The following is a 14,688-nucleotide window of genomic DNA, read 5'->3' on the forward strand; positions in this document are numbered from 1 at the left end:
TAACCCTAACATAAGTTGAATTCCTTTCTGTTGTCATGCATATTAATAAGAAAGGGGATCTGTCATTAATAAGTGGAAGAATATGACTCAACTGAAAGGGAAATACTAGCCTAAATAAAAAAACTAAAAACTGTACCCAGTCTCCAGTGGAGTCAGTCTGTGTTAGAGGAAGTTGTCATGTCTCTTGTTTTTGCGACATGCTTCCGCTCAGCCATCCTAAAACCCCACGACCCACTATAACGTGCACATACCAATAATCAAAAGCGTGTAAAGCAATGAAAGTGCAATAGAAACCTTTATTGGTACATTCTTATATATGTTCAAGTTACATTACAACTTGAAACATGTTCATCCTGCTTAAATGAGACCTTGTAAAATGGGACGTCTTCGCACCGTTTGAATCCAGCTGTGAGTGAATCAGAGCGCACAGGCCCGGGCCTTCCTTTCCACTTCACTGCAGTATTTTTCAGAGAGCCCTGTAGCCCTGCACACCGACAAACACGTGTCAGGATCATTGCGTTAAAGACAGCAGTGTCAAAATATCACCAGCCTGTACTTACTTGAGCTCCTTCAGCTTCTTTTCTTTGATCTCGTCGAGGCGCACTCGTCTCTGCCGGGCTTCCTCGACCAACCGATCGGCCTCTTTGAAGGTCTCTCTGCGCTTCGCTATAGCTGAGACCTCACGCTCCTTCACCTGGTTTCGGATGGCCTCTGCGTGACGCTGTGCTTTCTGGTGCTGCTTTTCCTCTTCTTCCTTCTGTTTGACGATCGCTTCCTGCTGCACCCTGTGTTCATAAAATGGTATAGCTGAATGTGTTACTTATGAATAAGCCTTGATACTAGGTGCGTTCTTACTACACTGATTGAAGCATCCTACTGTAGGTTGTAAGTGGTATGCTACATTTACTCGGAATCTTAATGCGATTTGATGATGTGAAAACACATTTAAAACCAATAAAGACAGTTTCTTACTTCAGCACCCTCTCAAACTCTGCCCTCTCCCGGCCAGCCTCCATGGACAGGAAGTGCTCTTTGCACTGGACCTGATCCGAGCGAGCAGCCCTCAGCTTCGCTTCCTCTTGCTCTCTCTTTGCGGCGAGCTCTTTTTGTTTTTTTCTCCATTCTCTGTCCGTGTGCTCTTGGTTCCTCCGAGCACGGAGCTCATCCTTCAAAATGCATAGATAAAAAAAACATACCGAATGCTTTAATTCCCATGAATCTGTGTGGAAGGTAAGTGCCTTTGGAAAGTGTTTTATTTGAATCTGTTATAGGGTTAAATTCAGCAGACACCACCTTTCATAGGCGGTAGTTTTAGTCCTGACCTGCTCTGCCTTGTAGTCTTTTGCTTTTTCCTGCCGGGCCCTCAGTCTGGCAATCTCCAACTCCTTCTCCTTCTTGATTCGTCTCTGCTCTGCTTCATATTCTGCCTCTCGCTCCTGCAGAGGTAATAATGAGAAAAAAACACTTGGAAAAGAAAACAATATTGTAATGAATTTTGGGTATGTCTGATTGATATGTATTTTCTGACCATTTTGTTCTTTAAGTATTCCATATCTCTCATGTCAGCCAGCTTCTCCTCCTCTTTCCTCTGCTCTTTGGCCCGCAGGGTCTCTGTATTGATACACATGATCTCCTCCTGCAGACGCCGCTGCTCTTCCCTCTTCTTCTCCAGGGCCTGAGAGGAGAAACAGAAGTCCAGTGCAAGTGTACCGTACATTTGGCTGCATATCCCACTACCGTACATCTGGCTGCATATCCCACTACCGTACATCTGGCTGCATATCCCACTGAGTATGTACGTGACTCTGTAAATGTTTTCATTTCTAGAGCTTGTGTTCGGTGTTGTCTCTGCACGGGCTGCGTCTGCACCTTCTGGTCTTCCAGGTTGATTTTCTCCTGGGTTTCTCGTATCTGCTCTCTCTCCTGCTCTTTTATCACTTCTTGCAGTTGCTTCTCCTCCAGATGTCGCCGGATCTGGTCGTAGATTTTCTGCATTCCCCTGGAATATAACGTGGACAGGACACACACGGTAACTACACTAAAGCCCTTTGCGGCTGATTAGAAAACAGATCTTAGGATAAGGATGTGGGTGTTTTGGGAGGGTCAAGCACCTTGAGATTTCTTTGTATTTGAACGTGTGCTCTATAAATACATTCATTATTATTATTATCATCAACATTATTCACCCGATCCTCTGCTGTTTGCGCAGCTCATCAATCTGCTCCACAGTCTCCAAGGCCTTGCGGCGCTCCACTTCCATCATGGCATCCAGACGCTTGTCCTCCTCTGACAACTCTGCCTGGATCTGTTTCTTCTCATGGATCTGGGCGTCACGTGTGGCTTGACACTGAGCCCCCAGAATCAGCTGAGGGCATCACACACATTTACACACAGAAGTATTGATGGCATTCATACAAAAAGAAAGTCAGCAGTATTATCTACGATTGACGGGTTCACATTCAGGCACAAATTTAAACTTTTCGTAGTCCACATGTCTGCAGCTGCGTCCTACCTTGTTGACCTTTTTGATCTCATCCTCTTGCTCCATCCTTAAGGCGTTGGCCCGCTCCACCAAGCGCTGCGCACGGTCCCGAGCCTCCAGCTCTAGCTCGGTCAGTGCGTGATTCTCCTTACGGGACAGGTCTGCTTCATATATTTGACGCTTCCTTTCCTCTGCAGCTTTCTGGATGAGAGGTAGTTTTTTTCAAAAGAGTGAAGGGCTTATTGTAAATCTGCAATTAAAGGAGAATTTTTATGTTTTTTCTCACAATTTCATCTTCTTTCTTTCTCTGATAAGCCTCCCTCAGCGCCTCCCTCTCCTCCTTGGTGAGAACCCGGGATGTTGAGGTGATCCGCTCAAACTCAGCTGACGGCAGAATGATGGACTCTCCTGAAGGATCCTGAAACGGGATCCTGGTATAACGACAGGTGGGGGTTTGTTTGGGTTTCAGCATAACCCCGGAAATGTAGGCAACTTTATAATATTGTGTCATAGATTTTTGTTTTTATCTCTATATAGCACCTGCTTTTCGAATTGTTTTTAAATCAAAATAGCTATTTTCATCTATCTTTCATCTATTAAAGGCTCTGACCACCCACACAGGTGTTTTTGGTTAATCTGGCTGATTCGACCTCTTTGACCAGATGAAGGCCAAAGTGGAATGCATCAATAACAGTAAAATTGTTCTATATACTACAAGTGTTGCTGGAGTTTTGACCTGATTAGACCTCTTCCCAGGACTGCGATTGAACTTTCCTGTCTCTCCTGTGGGTTTTATTGCACCTATTGAAGTGGGATAAAGTACACGCTCAATGGTAAATGAAGATTTGTGATCTTACGAATTCCCACCAGAGCTCCAGCACTTTCACTTCCTTTATCATGGGCAGAGGTATAATCAGCTAGAATTACTAAAAGGCTTTTAAAATGCGCATTATGATTTTCATAACCAAAGGGAAACTGACAGACGACCTTTGGGGTTCATCAGTGAGTACCTGAGATTGCGAATGAGGTCTTTGGTGATGATTTGAACAGTCTCTCCTTCTTGGTTCTTCTGAGATGGACTCTTGGCCTTGGAGGGCGAGTTTCCACGGTGGTCTAACTGTGATGATAGGAGTTTGTTAGCAACATGTCACAAACCCACTTAACTTGTGATCACTCCAACCTTGCAACACATCAATAACAGATGTTTGAAACGGGGCATGTTACCTTGTACTGTTATCCCACCATAGCCATAAAACGATGCTGAGTCTGATTCAGCAACATAAGTGATGGCGTTGAATTTGATAATGTATTTAAAAGGACGCATCTAGTATTTATTTCATTGTCTAGTCAGGGGTCTTCAATGTTTTTTAAGGCCAAGGACGCCTTAGCTGAAACAGAGAAAGCAGGGAGCCCCCACTACAAATATTGTATTAAATTGAGTTGCAAATTAAATTGGCCGTAAGAGTTAGGACTGGCTAAAGCCTATACACACAGCTTTTTATGGTACATACAATACCATGCTATTACAATGTTCACTGTCACTTTTGTATCTATAAGGTTTAATTAAATTTTAAAATGTTCATAGTTGAAAAAACTTTGACCTAAACCTTTGACCTGAACCTCACAGATTACTTGTTTACATTCTTTTTTTTTGTTTTAATCAATTTTGAGAGAAATATGGAGGATAACTGGAGGATTCTTAATAATATATCCAATAAAATACTGTGGCATTACCCTAAATTAAAGGCTATTATAAGCATTTGAAATATTATGAAATATATTTTTTATAATTGTTTGAATAATTTGGGGAAACAACTTTTTTTTTAACAATTATTTAGATTTAGACTAAAATAGATGCAAAATAGATGCAAAATGACTAAAACTAGACACAAAATGACTAAAATAGATGCAAAATGACTAAAATGGACAAAATGACTCTAGTAAAATGTGATGGAGGAAATATACAATATTTATCATTCTTTCTGTGGTTACACCATTTTCATATATTTATACAGTATATGTTCATGTTCAACATATATTTGGAAGGCACCTTGGTGGCTACCTTAGAGGCTACCTTAGTGGCTACCTTAAAGGCTACCTTAGAGGCTACCTTAGTGGCTACATTAGTGGCTACCTTAAAGGCTACCTTAGAGGCTACCTTAAAGGCTACCTTAGTGGCTACATTAGTGGCTACCTTAAAGGCTACCTTAGAGGCTACCTTAAAGGCTACCTTAGTGGCTACATTAGTGGCTACCTTAGAGGCTACCTTAAAGGCTACCTTAGTGGCTACATTAGTGGCTACCTTAAAGGCTACCTTAGAGGCTACCTTAGTGGCTACCTTAGTGGCTACTTTGGTGGCTACATTAGTGGCTACCTTGCCTATAAGCCATGGCTGTGTAAATTCATTTTATTTATTTTTTCCACAAATTATCTTTGTGAATAACACGTTGCATTCATGTGAATGTATATTTTCAGACATGTTTTGAGGGAGGACTGTAGGAAAGATAAGAAACAGTTGGCGGACCCCCTGCTGTGACTCTGAGGACCCCACACTCACTTACCGGACCTGGGTTCCCAAACAGGGTTTCATCCACCTGGGAGGTGGGGGCCCGCGTACGGTACCGCCGGGTATCAGAGCTGCTCCTTGAGTTCGCAGAACTGAATCCCTGTCTCTATAGGAGCAACATGACCACGATACATAATACAATATTGATTATTAGCTCTCCTAAATGGACACTCTGCAGCTAGTAAATATAAAAAAGTGGCATTCCTTCTTAATTTAACCTGACACTTACCATGGTCCTTGGTTATTGGTTTCCAGGGCAACGGAGAACGAATAACATTTGTCTTTAAAAAAAACATAAAATAGAATAAATAAAAACTTCGGTGACGTTTTTAGGTCGTTGTTGACAACTTTTAACGACTGATAATACGAAAAAGTCGCTAGCTTAACTCTAAACTTGACACATTCGCGACATCCGTTGAGACTTTGGAAATGTTTGTTGTCTGTTGCCATGGGAACAAATTCGACGGTTAAAGGGAGGCGGGGCCAGCTGACGTATATATATATATATATATATATATATATACAGTACAAAAGTGTTTTTACATATATGCTTTGCAAACACAATGATTTGGAAGAACAACTTTACCAGGCAGAAGTTTTATACTATTTTTATTGTATAGGTTAAATTGGAATTTGTCGATTAAACGTCGATGTCACCCCATTATTTTTTTTATTTTTTTTAAATTTTTTATTAGAACAATCTTTTTTTCTTTTCTTTTTTAAAAAACTTTATTTGGAACAATTCAGCAGGCTACATTGTAACTTCTTGTAAGAATAAAATGGAATTTGCATTTCACAAAAACAGTATAAACATATTCAAAGCAGCAAGTCTCTATTGACAGTACCTAACGGTACATACATAAATAAGTAAAAAATTAAATAAAGTACATAGTAGCCTACATAAAATCCTTAAGGCATTATCCCCTTCTATCTGTCAGTATAAAAGTCGTCAAATAGGTTTATATACACAAATAAATCAATGTGTCATACATTATTTGTATTTTGAGAACCTATCAATAAATCACATTTTTACAACAGACTTATTCAAAACACCCAAACATGTGGCATGGAATAGCACATTTTTGTTTTTGGAATAGCACATATTTGTTTTTGGAATAGCACATTTTTGTTTTTGGAATAGCACATTTTTGTTTTTGGAATAGCTGGTTTGTATCAGCTAATGTTTGTAAAGAAGAAATATATTTATTAATTCCCTTTTAAACCAATTTAGTGGCTGTTTCTGATAGTTTTCCATTGGACATGAAAGAATGTCAGACGCTTCCGTGGATGGGCGGTGCCAGTGGAGCCACGTGACGCGGAAACTTCACACACTCCTCTGCAGCCTCGATATGAGACGCCTTGCAATGAAAACTGAGGTATCGTTGTTTTTATGAACTTTCCAATACTGTAAACAGCTGTGAGGTGGATATAACCTGTTGTTGTAAAGACACATTTTACATACTACAGATATACTACTTAGTATGGACCATTACAAATGTGAAGTATAGGCTTTACTTGCATAATAGTTAAGAGTTTTACTCAATAATATTTACACAATAACCGTGCAATCTCTCTGTTTGTGTCTGAAAGGTCTTTTGCTGGTGAAGATCACACACACACACACACCCTCACTTGGACAGAGGAGCCTCCCCCCTGGTCTGCTTTAACTATTGGACTCCACAGGAAATCATTAACCTCATCAATCTAAGGACTCCTTCCATAACATGTCAACAGGACCAACACAGATTAAAAGACCACCTCATTGTTCAAATAAAAGGACTCTTTTTTTTATATAAAAAGGTGGAAAACAAGATCATGGGCAGCGTTGATGTCACAAACTGATTGATTTCCTTTTCCAGCCCCTTTTGGCTTGGTCGGCCTGTAGTGCATCGTGGTAACAACCCAGATTAAATCAGCTCTCAGGCAGAGAAGTTGACCATTAACCTCCCCGACTGATTGCAATCACATCTCCACTTGTGAGCAGCTGTTCCGAGGCAGAGGATCCTGTAGCAAAGTTCACTGTCACAGTCCACACGAGTCTGTCAAACAGCAGGCGCCCGCTCCCTCCTCTTGGATTTGTCCTCTACTCTTCTTGTTTTTGTCATTTCCATAGGACTAAATTTGCAGCCATGGCGTCGGCGAGTTACGGATACTACAGAGGCACTATATTTCTGGCCATGTTCATAGGCTACACACTGTACTACTTTAATAGAAAGACTTTCTCCTTTGTGATGCCTTCTCTAATGCAAGAAATTAAGCTGGATAAGGATGACCTGGGTATGAGACTCTTGATTTTGCATCGTGTTTATGCTTGACTGTCGTGCTCTTCATATTTTCCACATAAAAAAGCATGTAAATCACAATTAATGCCGTTGAAGTAGCATTTTACATGGAACATTTTTTGGAGTTATTAACCCCAAAATGCCAACATCATTAGCACGAATAACTAATTTATATGCATGCTGTTAGATTGACTTATCCACACACACACTACATTTACGTTTCATGGTAGACTCTAGAGAACAGGTACACTTCTTTCATGCGTTATACATATATTAGCTGTGCACTTTACAGAGAACTGTGTCAGATTTATTTAGGAGCAGAAGTTGTATCTGCTCTGTGTGAACTCCTCTTCACCTGCCCTTCCTTTGTTCAGGCATGATCACCAGCAGTCAGTCTTTGGCCTACGCTATCAGTAAGTTCATCAGTGGCGTGCTTTCGGACCAGATCAGTGCCCGCTGGCTCTTCTCCATTGGCCTGTGCATGGTGGGAGGCATCAACGTGGTCTTCTCCTGGTCCTCCACTGTCACTGTCTTCTCTGCCCTGTGGTTTCTCAACGGCCTGGGCCAGGGCCTCGGCTGGCCTCCCTGCGGCCGGGTGCTGCGCAAGGTACCTGACTAATCTCCAAGCCAACATATCAGTGCTGCAATATACTGATGTCTGTTTTTCTCTCCTGTGTTCTTAAGAACAAACAGGCCCGACAATAAAACGAAATATTGTATTTTATAATCATAATCCAAATCAAATGTATATATAATACACAAAAATCAGGAGTTAAAATGATTTTTCATTAGGAATTAACACTGTCACAACCACTGTCAACCAACTTTATATAAATGTTGATAAACCCTGATTAGATGTGGCAGAAAACAATGTTGCTCGTAGTGAGAAGCCAACTGTGGAATTGTGTTGTAGGGTCTTTAACATCTTTATATTGAAACATAATTTGTAATAATTATACAGTTTCAGTGCTTCTTAATATTCACCAGTGGAGGTTTGCAGTGGATGTAACGGTGAAGGGAATGAGACCAGTATTATAATGTTTGTACAGTATGACTGGAAAAGTTCCTCCAACCTCACTGATTTGTATCATGAAACATGGCAACTGTCAAATGTCCGTCATTCAGTTATGACCTGCTGTCAATTGAGAACATTGCACCGGTTCAATTATTACATTCCTCATGTATATCAACGGAAAGAAAATGGTCATTCCTGTCAACGCTGTCATGATTTCATGTCATTATTTCCTCTTCTCTGCTGTCAGTGGTTTGAGCCCTCTCAGTTCGGGACGTGGTGGGCAGTTCTCTCCTGCAGCATGAATCTCGCTGGCAGCTTGGGCCCCATTATCGCCACAGTGCTGACCCAGAGTTACAGCTGGAGGACGATACTGTCGGTGTCTGGAATGATTTGTGTGGTGGCCTCATTTTTCTGTCTGGTGTTCATCAAGAATGAACCCAAGGACGTGGGGCTGCCCAACATGGAGGCAGCAGCCAAGAAGAGCAAAGGAGGTGAGACGGACTCTTGCTGAATGATTAATAACAATTCTTCAATTTGATAACAACTTTTTTTTTTGTCACTACCTTTCTATAACTGTGACTAAACTGGGTACACTTCATTTGTTTAAACATGGGCACTACTTGTGTGTGTGTTTGTGTTTTCACACAGCATGCACCTCTAGTGTTGTGACTAAAGGTCGGTGACTTGGTGGACTCTGTACTCACTGTGCCCCTTGTGCCATTAGTGTGAGCTGTGTTTAGCCCATGCACAGGCCCAAGTGAGAGAGGAGAGATGTTTTATGCATTCATCTTATTATTAGAAGCAGAGATCCTTCACATCTCCACATCTGTGTAATAATGCTCTGTCTTCTGCATGCTTCCTGTTAAGGATCCTCCAGTGATGAGAGCACCCTGTCTGAGTTCCTGCTGTCCCCCTACCTGTGGCTGCTATCTTTGTCCTACCTGGTGGTGTTCGGGGTGAAGACGGTCTGCACCGACTGGGGCCAGCTGTTTCTCATTCAAGACAAGGGCCAGTCTACGCTCATGGGTATAGAAAACGTGGCAGAGTAGCTGAGAAATATGTTGAGAGTTCAGTTTCGTCAGCTTATTATTTCTATCTTCATAGGTAGCTCCTACATGAGTGCCCTGGAGGTTGGAGGTCTCTTGGGCAGTCTCGCAGCAGGTTACTTCTCTGACAAGGCGGTGGCCAAAGTGAGTTGGCATAATGTCTACATATGTTGAGATCTAGCGCACATATCCAGGTATAATCTTTCTGCAAATTACATCTGTCTCTACAGTCCGCTATGTGCATCAGAACTAACTGTACCATTTGGCCATTGTGTTTGCCACAAATCCCAAAAGACGTTTGTAGGGAAAGTAAGGAAGTACTTGGGAAGTCACCAGCAAATGTATAATTATTTTCGCCTTGGTCTTCCCTCTTCTTGTGCTTGTGTTTTTGTCAGATGCAAGTTGAGTGTCAGCTACTGTTAGTTACTCCTGAGCCAACACAATAAGCAATAAAATCATATATGTATGTGTTAACACTTCACTAATATGAAATTGCACCACTTCTTTGCACATTCCACTTCTCAGATGTCTCAACGTGCTAGAAATTACAATAAATTCTCTCTTTTCTGGTGACTGAATGGGATTTTGCAATAGAAACCGGTAAAACCAACTTCTCTTTACATATATCTCTATTTTGTACAGCAAGGCGTGAGAATCTATGGCAATCCCCGCCATTTCATCCTGATCTGCATGATGGCTGGAATGTTTGTATCCATGTACCTGTTCAGAGTCACAGTTACTCCTGACAGCTCAAAGGTATCTGTTCCAGCACTGACGTCTCTAACTGAGAGATTCTTGAATGCAGAACACTGTTTGTCAGAGTTTGTCATCCTCATGGATGTATCTCATTTGTACTTTGAGGTGTGGATACTCAGCTTGGGTGCTGCTTTTGGTTTCTCCTCTTACGGACCAATAGCGTTGTTTGGAGTTATAGCCAATGAGAGCGCCCCATCCAACTACTGTGGGACATCACATGCCATAGTTGCCCTGATGGCCAACAGTAAGTTGCAACTTTACCTATGAAGCCTAACATACGGCTGGTATGGATAAATGCCTTTACACTCATAATACAATCCCATGCTGTTTTTTATCTTTGTGATACGTTTTACTTACTTTACTTACTAGTTTATTTCATATATTGTTTATATTTTCTAATACTTGGAGTGAACTTAATCATTTGTGTTCTCCTCAGTTGGTGGCTTCCTGTCGGGACTACCATTCAGCACCATTGCCAAGCACTACGGCTGGGAAATGGCCTTCTGGGTGGCAGAGATCGCCTGTGCCATCACCACTATCGCATTCTTCCTGCTGCGCAACGTCCGAACCAAGATGGGTCACGTGTCCAAGAAGTCTGACTAAAACCATCGGTACACCTCATTCTCTGCACCCAGAGGATACTTTGAGCCATCGTTGTATTTTCTTATTTGTATTACTTGATTTTTTTTTTTATATCACAGTATTTTCTGTCTTTAACAGGACATAAAATGGAATTTAAGCTCTGAGAGGTTGAGCACTTGTGTCTCAAAAACCTGTTTTGAAAGGTGCTTTTCAACATAAGTATTTAGTCTGTAAACGTGGCATCACTAACTCAACAAAAGAATCTACGTGACTGCACATTATCCGTGTCATGTCACAGTAAGAGCACAAAACTGGAACCTTGTTTAATGGCTTTTATATTTTACAATATCCGTTCAAAACAACTTTGTATTATTGAATCATGAATTGAATTGCAAGTGTAGAAAGTCAAATGTGTCTCGTAGACAAGAATCAAAAAGAATAATAAATTATACTTTTACATTTTTTGTTTCAGTCACTTCCCTAGTTAATGCTCAGTAGACTACAGTTGAAGGTTGAATATGTAGAATCTTTATTAAAAGTTATATTTATTAAAAAGTAATACACCCACAGGGCGCTTTGAGGGGTACAGAATGAATGAAAAATATATTTAGTCTAAATTAGTATGTTTTTTTTAATTTTGACAGGTTTGAAAATGACTTCCTGTCACTGTTTACATTGTACCAGCCAACAGTGGCCGGCATTGCGGGTTGCCAGGGTTGTCTGTTGTTCGGCGCAGCTAAGCCGCAGCGAAGGGGGCGTTATTTGTCCCAGCAGATGAGTGACCGGAAACGAGCAAAAATGAGTCAATACAGGCCAAGCATTCACTTGATGGACTGAGATAAAGGAGTTAAACGGCATTTAAACGCACGCCAAAATGGCTATGTTTCTCCTTGATCAGTAAGCTAACGTTCATGTTTACTTAGCTGTAACGATAACGGAACGAACCTGGCAACCCGACTGCTGGAATTATTTTTTGTTGTTGCGACTACGATCTCAAGACACTAGATGGCCATATTAATCCATATCCGCCCCTTAAATCACTCATTAATTCAGTATAATTGCAGCCAAAAGACAATATGAAACTTTTACAGACAGTATGTAATTTAATTTTCAAGTATTTACAAAACATAAGGTATTTACAATGTGTTAATGCCAGTCCGATACCAACATGGAACAAGGAACAAAGAAAATCCACTTGTTTTTTTAATTCCCCCACTGAACCTAAACCACCTTCACATGAAGTCTGTGAATCGGTTGTGGTTAGAAATCACGGCACATCGTGTCGAGTCTCCTGTGGTTCAAGATCCAGCTCCAAAGTTGCCAGCTTTCTCTGCGATCTCCAGTGCACCCTTCAGATTCTGGTCAAAGAGTTCACACCTGAAAATCATTCAGAGGGAGTCAGAGGAAATGTGCTATTGGATGTGTGAGAGCTGACATGTTACATTTGATATGTAATCTGAAATGTAAAAAGCACTGAATGGTCATTTTAACACACATAAAAACATTTACAGAACAGAAGGCGACATCATCCCCATTTTCTCTATTATTACCTGATTGGCATTTCCAGAGAATAAAACGGGTTCTTGAGGGCAAAATCTGAATAGATCTCATAAATCTTCCTCAATAGTGCATCAATACCAGACTGTCGAGGGTCCGCCAGCACAATGAACTTTATCCCTGAAAGAACAGAACAAGAAACGAGAAAGACATCAGTTTAAAGTGGCTACTGTGTCACGTTGAGAGGTCGTTAATGTTAATGAGGGGGTGGATTTTGAAATGGAACTGAATATCGACGTCTCTGCTTTTTTCCTAACAATGGCTCATGGCTGACAACAAAAAGTGACTGCATGGTTCTTTGTTTCACTTCCAGCAACACACACTACTGACCTGTGAGAGTCTGGTAGCAGTGGAGTTTGAAGACGTCCGTTTCTAGCATTTCGATCCCTGAACTGCCAACTTCAGGAGACAGCTGTGAACCTATAGCAAACAACCTGGGGGGGAGAAATACAACACAATTTAGTGCTCGAGACAGGGCTCCACCGATAATGGCCGCTGCCTAAATGAACTCTACCAAGCATGACTGATCCACAATAAATGGTAGGCCTTTATTGTCAAACTAGAATGGTTTAGTTAAGAGATGCAGAAGCATGTAATTAACCTGAATGATGCCTTTTTTTAATCAATTAAAAATGACACAAGCCTAAAAAGAATGTCAGTGTATGACCGTCTCTACTTATAGATATGAATTGCTGTGTAGTTACTTGTTACTGTACAGGGAGATGAATCTTAATCAGTTTCAGTTTTGGGAAAATGCACTGGTATTGGTTCTCAGATACCCTGAGTTTGGGTTTTTGTAATCAGAGTAGAAAAAGACGTATCCCTGCGTCTCTAGTTATCAACACATTAGACCCAGATCGCTCTATGACTTACGAGTGGAACATAGATGCCAGCATCAGCTTCTCATTGGAGCTCAGGCGTGCCCGTCCGAAGCGGATGGACACTGGATAATTTGAGGCGTCCTTTAAATACTCGAGGATGTCCTTTCCCTCTGCTGTGTTCTTGCCGAGTACATCGGCTCCATTGATGGACAGCACTGCATGGCCCACTGGAGAATGACAACAGAAAATACAGTTAAAATACACACACCACAAAACATCCTAAAGAAGTTTCCACAACTGTATAGTTACAATAACTTTAAATCCATATTAATTATACTATTATATGCCATTAAAGTAGGGGCCTTTAAGCCAGTCCATAGGAAACAATGCAATTAAGTGCTTGATGTGAATGATTGGTCCATTTATTATTACATGCAACTTAATTTGTTTAGGTCTTGAGAAACGTTAGACATAAAGTGTTTAGTTAAAATAAAAAAATAAACTTAAATTATTATTATTATTTAAATGTGTTTATTGCTAACAACAATCCCAAATATTCGGCAGATGAAAGTTACATAAATAATTTGATCATTATCTTAAAATAAAATGTTAATATCCATAAAATGATTTGGCTTAACATATTTTAAAGATTCAGATGTAAAATCATATATGATCACTATGTAAAACTTAAAACTCAAATATAAAACATTGGTAAAAATATATATATATATATATATAACATTATATATATATATATATATATATATATATATATAACATTATATATATATATATATATATATATATAGATTACATTATTAGGGCATTTCAAAATGACTTCCTGAGTTTAGCAGACCCCATACGTTACTGTCTTTGTGCATTTTAATGTATGGTATTATTTCTACATTTAGAAATAAATTTTTGCTATTGTGCATAACTTTGCAACATGTAAGAAAAGTAATTATGTTGTTCGATGATGTTTATGTTGAATCTTGAGTAGTAACGTTAGACACTTGCAGCCGGCTAGTTAAACAAGCTAACGTGTGTTTACCTCGGATTCCGTCCCGTTGTCCAAATGACACAACCACCTTCTCGTCGTGGTGCTTTAGCACTAAATCTAAAGGATAGCTGAATGTTTTCTCGGCCTCCGCTCTCGGGACATTGTTGTCATATTGGTAAATTAAACCCCCAGCCTTGTTCACCACATACACACTGAAGATCCCCATCTTTGCACACGTCCTGCCCAGCTGACAAACGTGTCATGTGACCTTTCAGTGTCAAAACACAAAATCTAATCTAAACGATCTCATACTTTGCTTAGTTGGGTTTTTTTTGTCGTTGTTGTTATTAATTATCTCAAGTATCAATGTTGTGCAGCAGTTTGGTAAGTTAGTAATCATTTAAATCAATAAAAGATGAAAAAACGCCATCTCCCATAAGTCTTTGGTCCATTTCCGCATATACGGGTTGTCTCAGGGGCTCTTGCACGGGTGGACTTCCTTTCGCTCAAATTTTTTTTTAATTATTTTTTTATTACAAATATTCAATATAAACTATTCCAACAGAATATATTATATGATA

The 14,688-nt window shown here is 40.2% G+C and overlaps 3 protein-coding genes across 4 annotated transcripts; 1 reads left to right on the forward strand and 2 right to left on the reverse strand.

Annotated features, from left to right (window-relative positions):
• Positions 1-362: 362 nt before the first annotated feature.
• Positions 363-5,280, reverse strand: cfap45 (cilia and flagella associated protein 45; the record flags this gene model as incomplete). Its single annotated transcript, XM_083914179.1, has 12 exons — positions 363-484; positions 561-785; positions 973-1,166; positions 1,323-1,436; positions 1,529-1,675; positions 1,870-1,999; positions 2,187-2,365; positions 2,513-2,683; positions 2,769-2,913; positions 3,493-3,599; positions 5,044-5,154; positions 5,272-5,280. 12 exons carry the CDS (start codon positions 5,278-5,280, stop codon positions 418-420), a joined length of 1,599 nt encoding a protein of 532 aa, XP_083770305.1. The 3' UTR covers positions 363-417.
• A 1,031-nt stretch (positions 5,281-6,311) lies between these two features.
• Positions 6,312-11,175, forward strand: slc37a4a (solute carrier family 37 member 4a). 2 transcript variants are annotated; one of them, XM_083913453.1, is made up of 9 exons: positions 6,312-6,424; positions 6,639-7,325; positions 7,705-7,937; positions 8,593-8,836; positions 9,213-9,371; positions 9,450-9,535; positions 10,034-10,147; positions 10,253-10,391; positions 10,584-11,175. In XM_083913453.1, exons 2-9 carry the CDS (start codon positions 7,178-7,180, stop codon positions 10,748-10,750), a joined length of 1,290 nt encoding a protein of 429 aa, XP_083769579.1. In that variant the 5' UTR covers positions 6,312-6,424; positions 6,639-7,177; the 3' UTR covers positions 10,751-11,175. The 2 variants fall into 2 exon arrangements, with proteins under 2 accessions (XP_083769579.1, XP_083769578.1); XM_083913452.1 differs by having other exon boundaries at positions 10,034-10,391.
• Positions 11,176-11,818: 643 nt separating this feature from the next.
• Positions 11,819-14,342, reverse strand: trappc4 (trafficking protein particle complex subunit 4). Its single transcript, XM_083913459.1, has 5 exons — positions 14,159-14,342; positions 13,160-13,334; positions 12,617-12,720; positions 12,280-12,406; positions 11,819-12,106 (listed from the first exon to the last, which is right to left on the reverse strand). The coding sequence occupies exons 1-5, from the start codon at positions 14,331-14,333 to the stop codon at positions 12,028-12,030; spliced, it is 660 nt and encodes a 219-aa protein (XP_083769585.1). The 5' UTR covers positions 14,334-14,342; the 3' UTR covers positions 11,819-12,027.
• Between the last annotated feature and the right edge of the window lie 346 nt (positions 14,343-14,688).

Source organism: Echiichthys vipera (assembly GCF_963691815.1).
Source record: "Echiichthys vipera genome assembly, chromosome: 5".
Lineage (NCBI taxonomy): Eukaryota > Metazoa > Chordata > Actinopteri > Perciformes > Trachinidae > Echiichthys > Echiichthys vipera.

Excerpts from the sequence above, each read along its gene's own strand:
- slc37a4a (XM_083913452.1), top strand. The coding sequence starts at position 7,178 with ATGGCGTCGGCGAGTTACGGATACTACAGAGGCACTATATTTCTGGCC. Across the intron at positions 7,938-8,592 it reads GCGGCCGGGTGCTGCGCAAG|TGGTTTGAGCCCTCTCAGTT; the intron begins GTACCTGACTAA and ends CTCTGCTGTCAG. Across the intron at positions 9,536-10,033 it reads CTGACAAGGCGGTGGCCAAA|CAAGGCGTGAGAATCTATGG; the intron begins GTGAGTTGGCAT and ends TATTTTGTACAG.
- trappc4 (XM_083913459.1), bottom strand. The coding sequence starts at position 14,333 with ATGGGGATCTTCAGTGTGTATGTGGTGAACAAGGCTGGGGGTTTAATT. Across the intron at positions 12,407-12,616 it reads CTGCTACCAGACTCTCACAG|GGATAAAGTTCATTGTGCTG; the intron begins GTCAGTAGTGTG and ends CTGTTCTTTCAG. Across the intron at positions 12,107-12,279 it reads TCTCTGGAAATGCCAATCAG|GTGTGAACTCTTTGACCAGA; the intron begins GTAATAATAGAG and ends AATGATTTTCAG.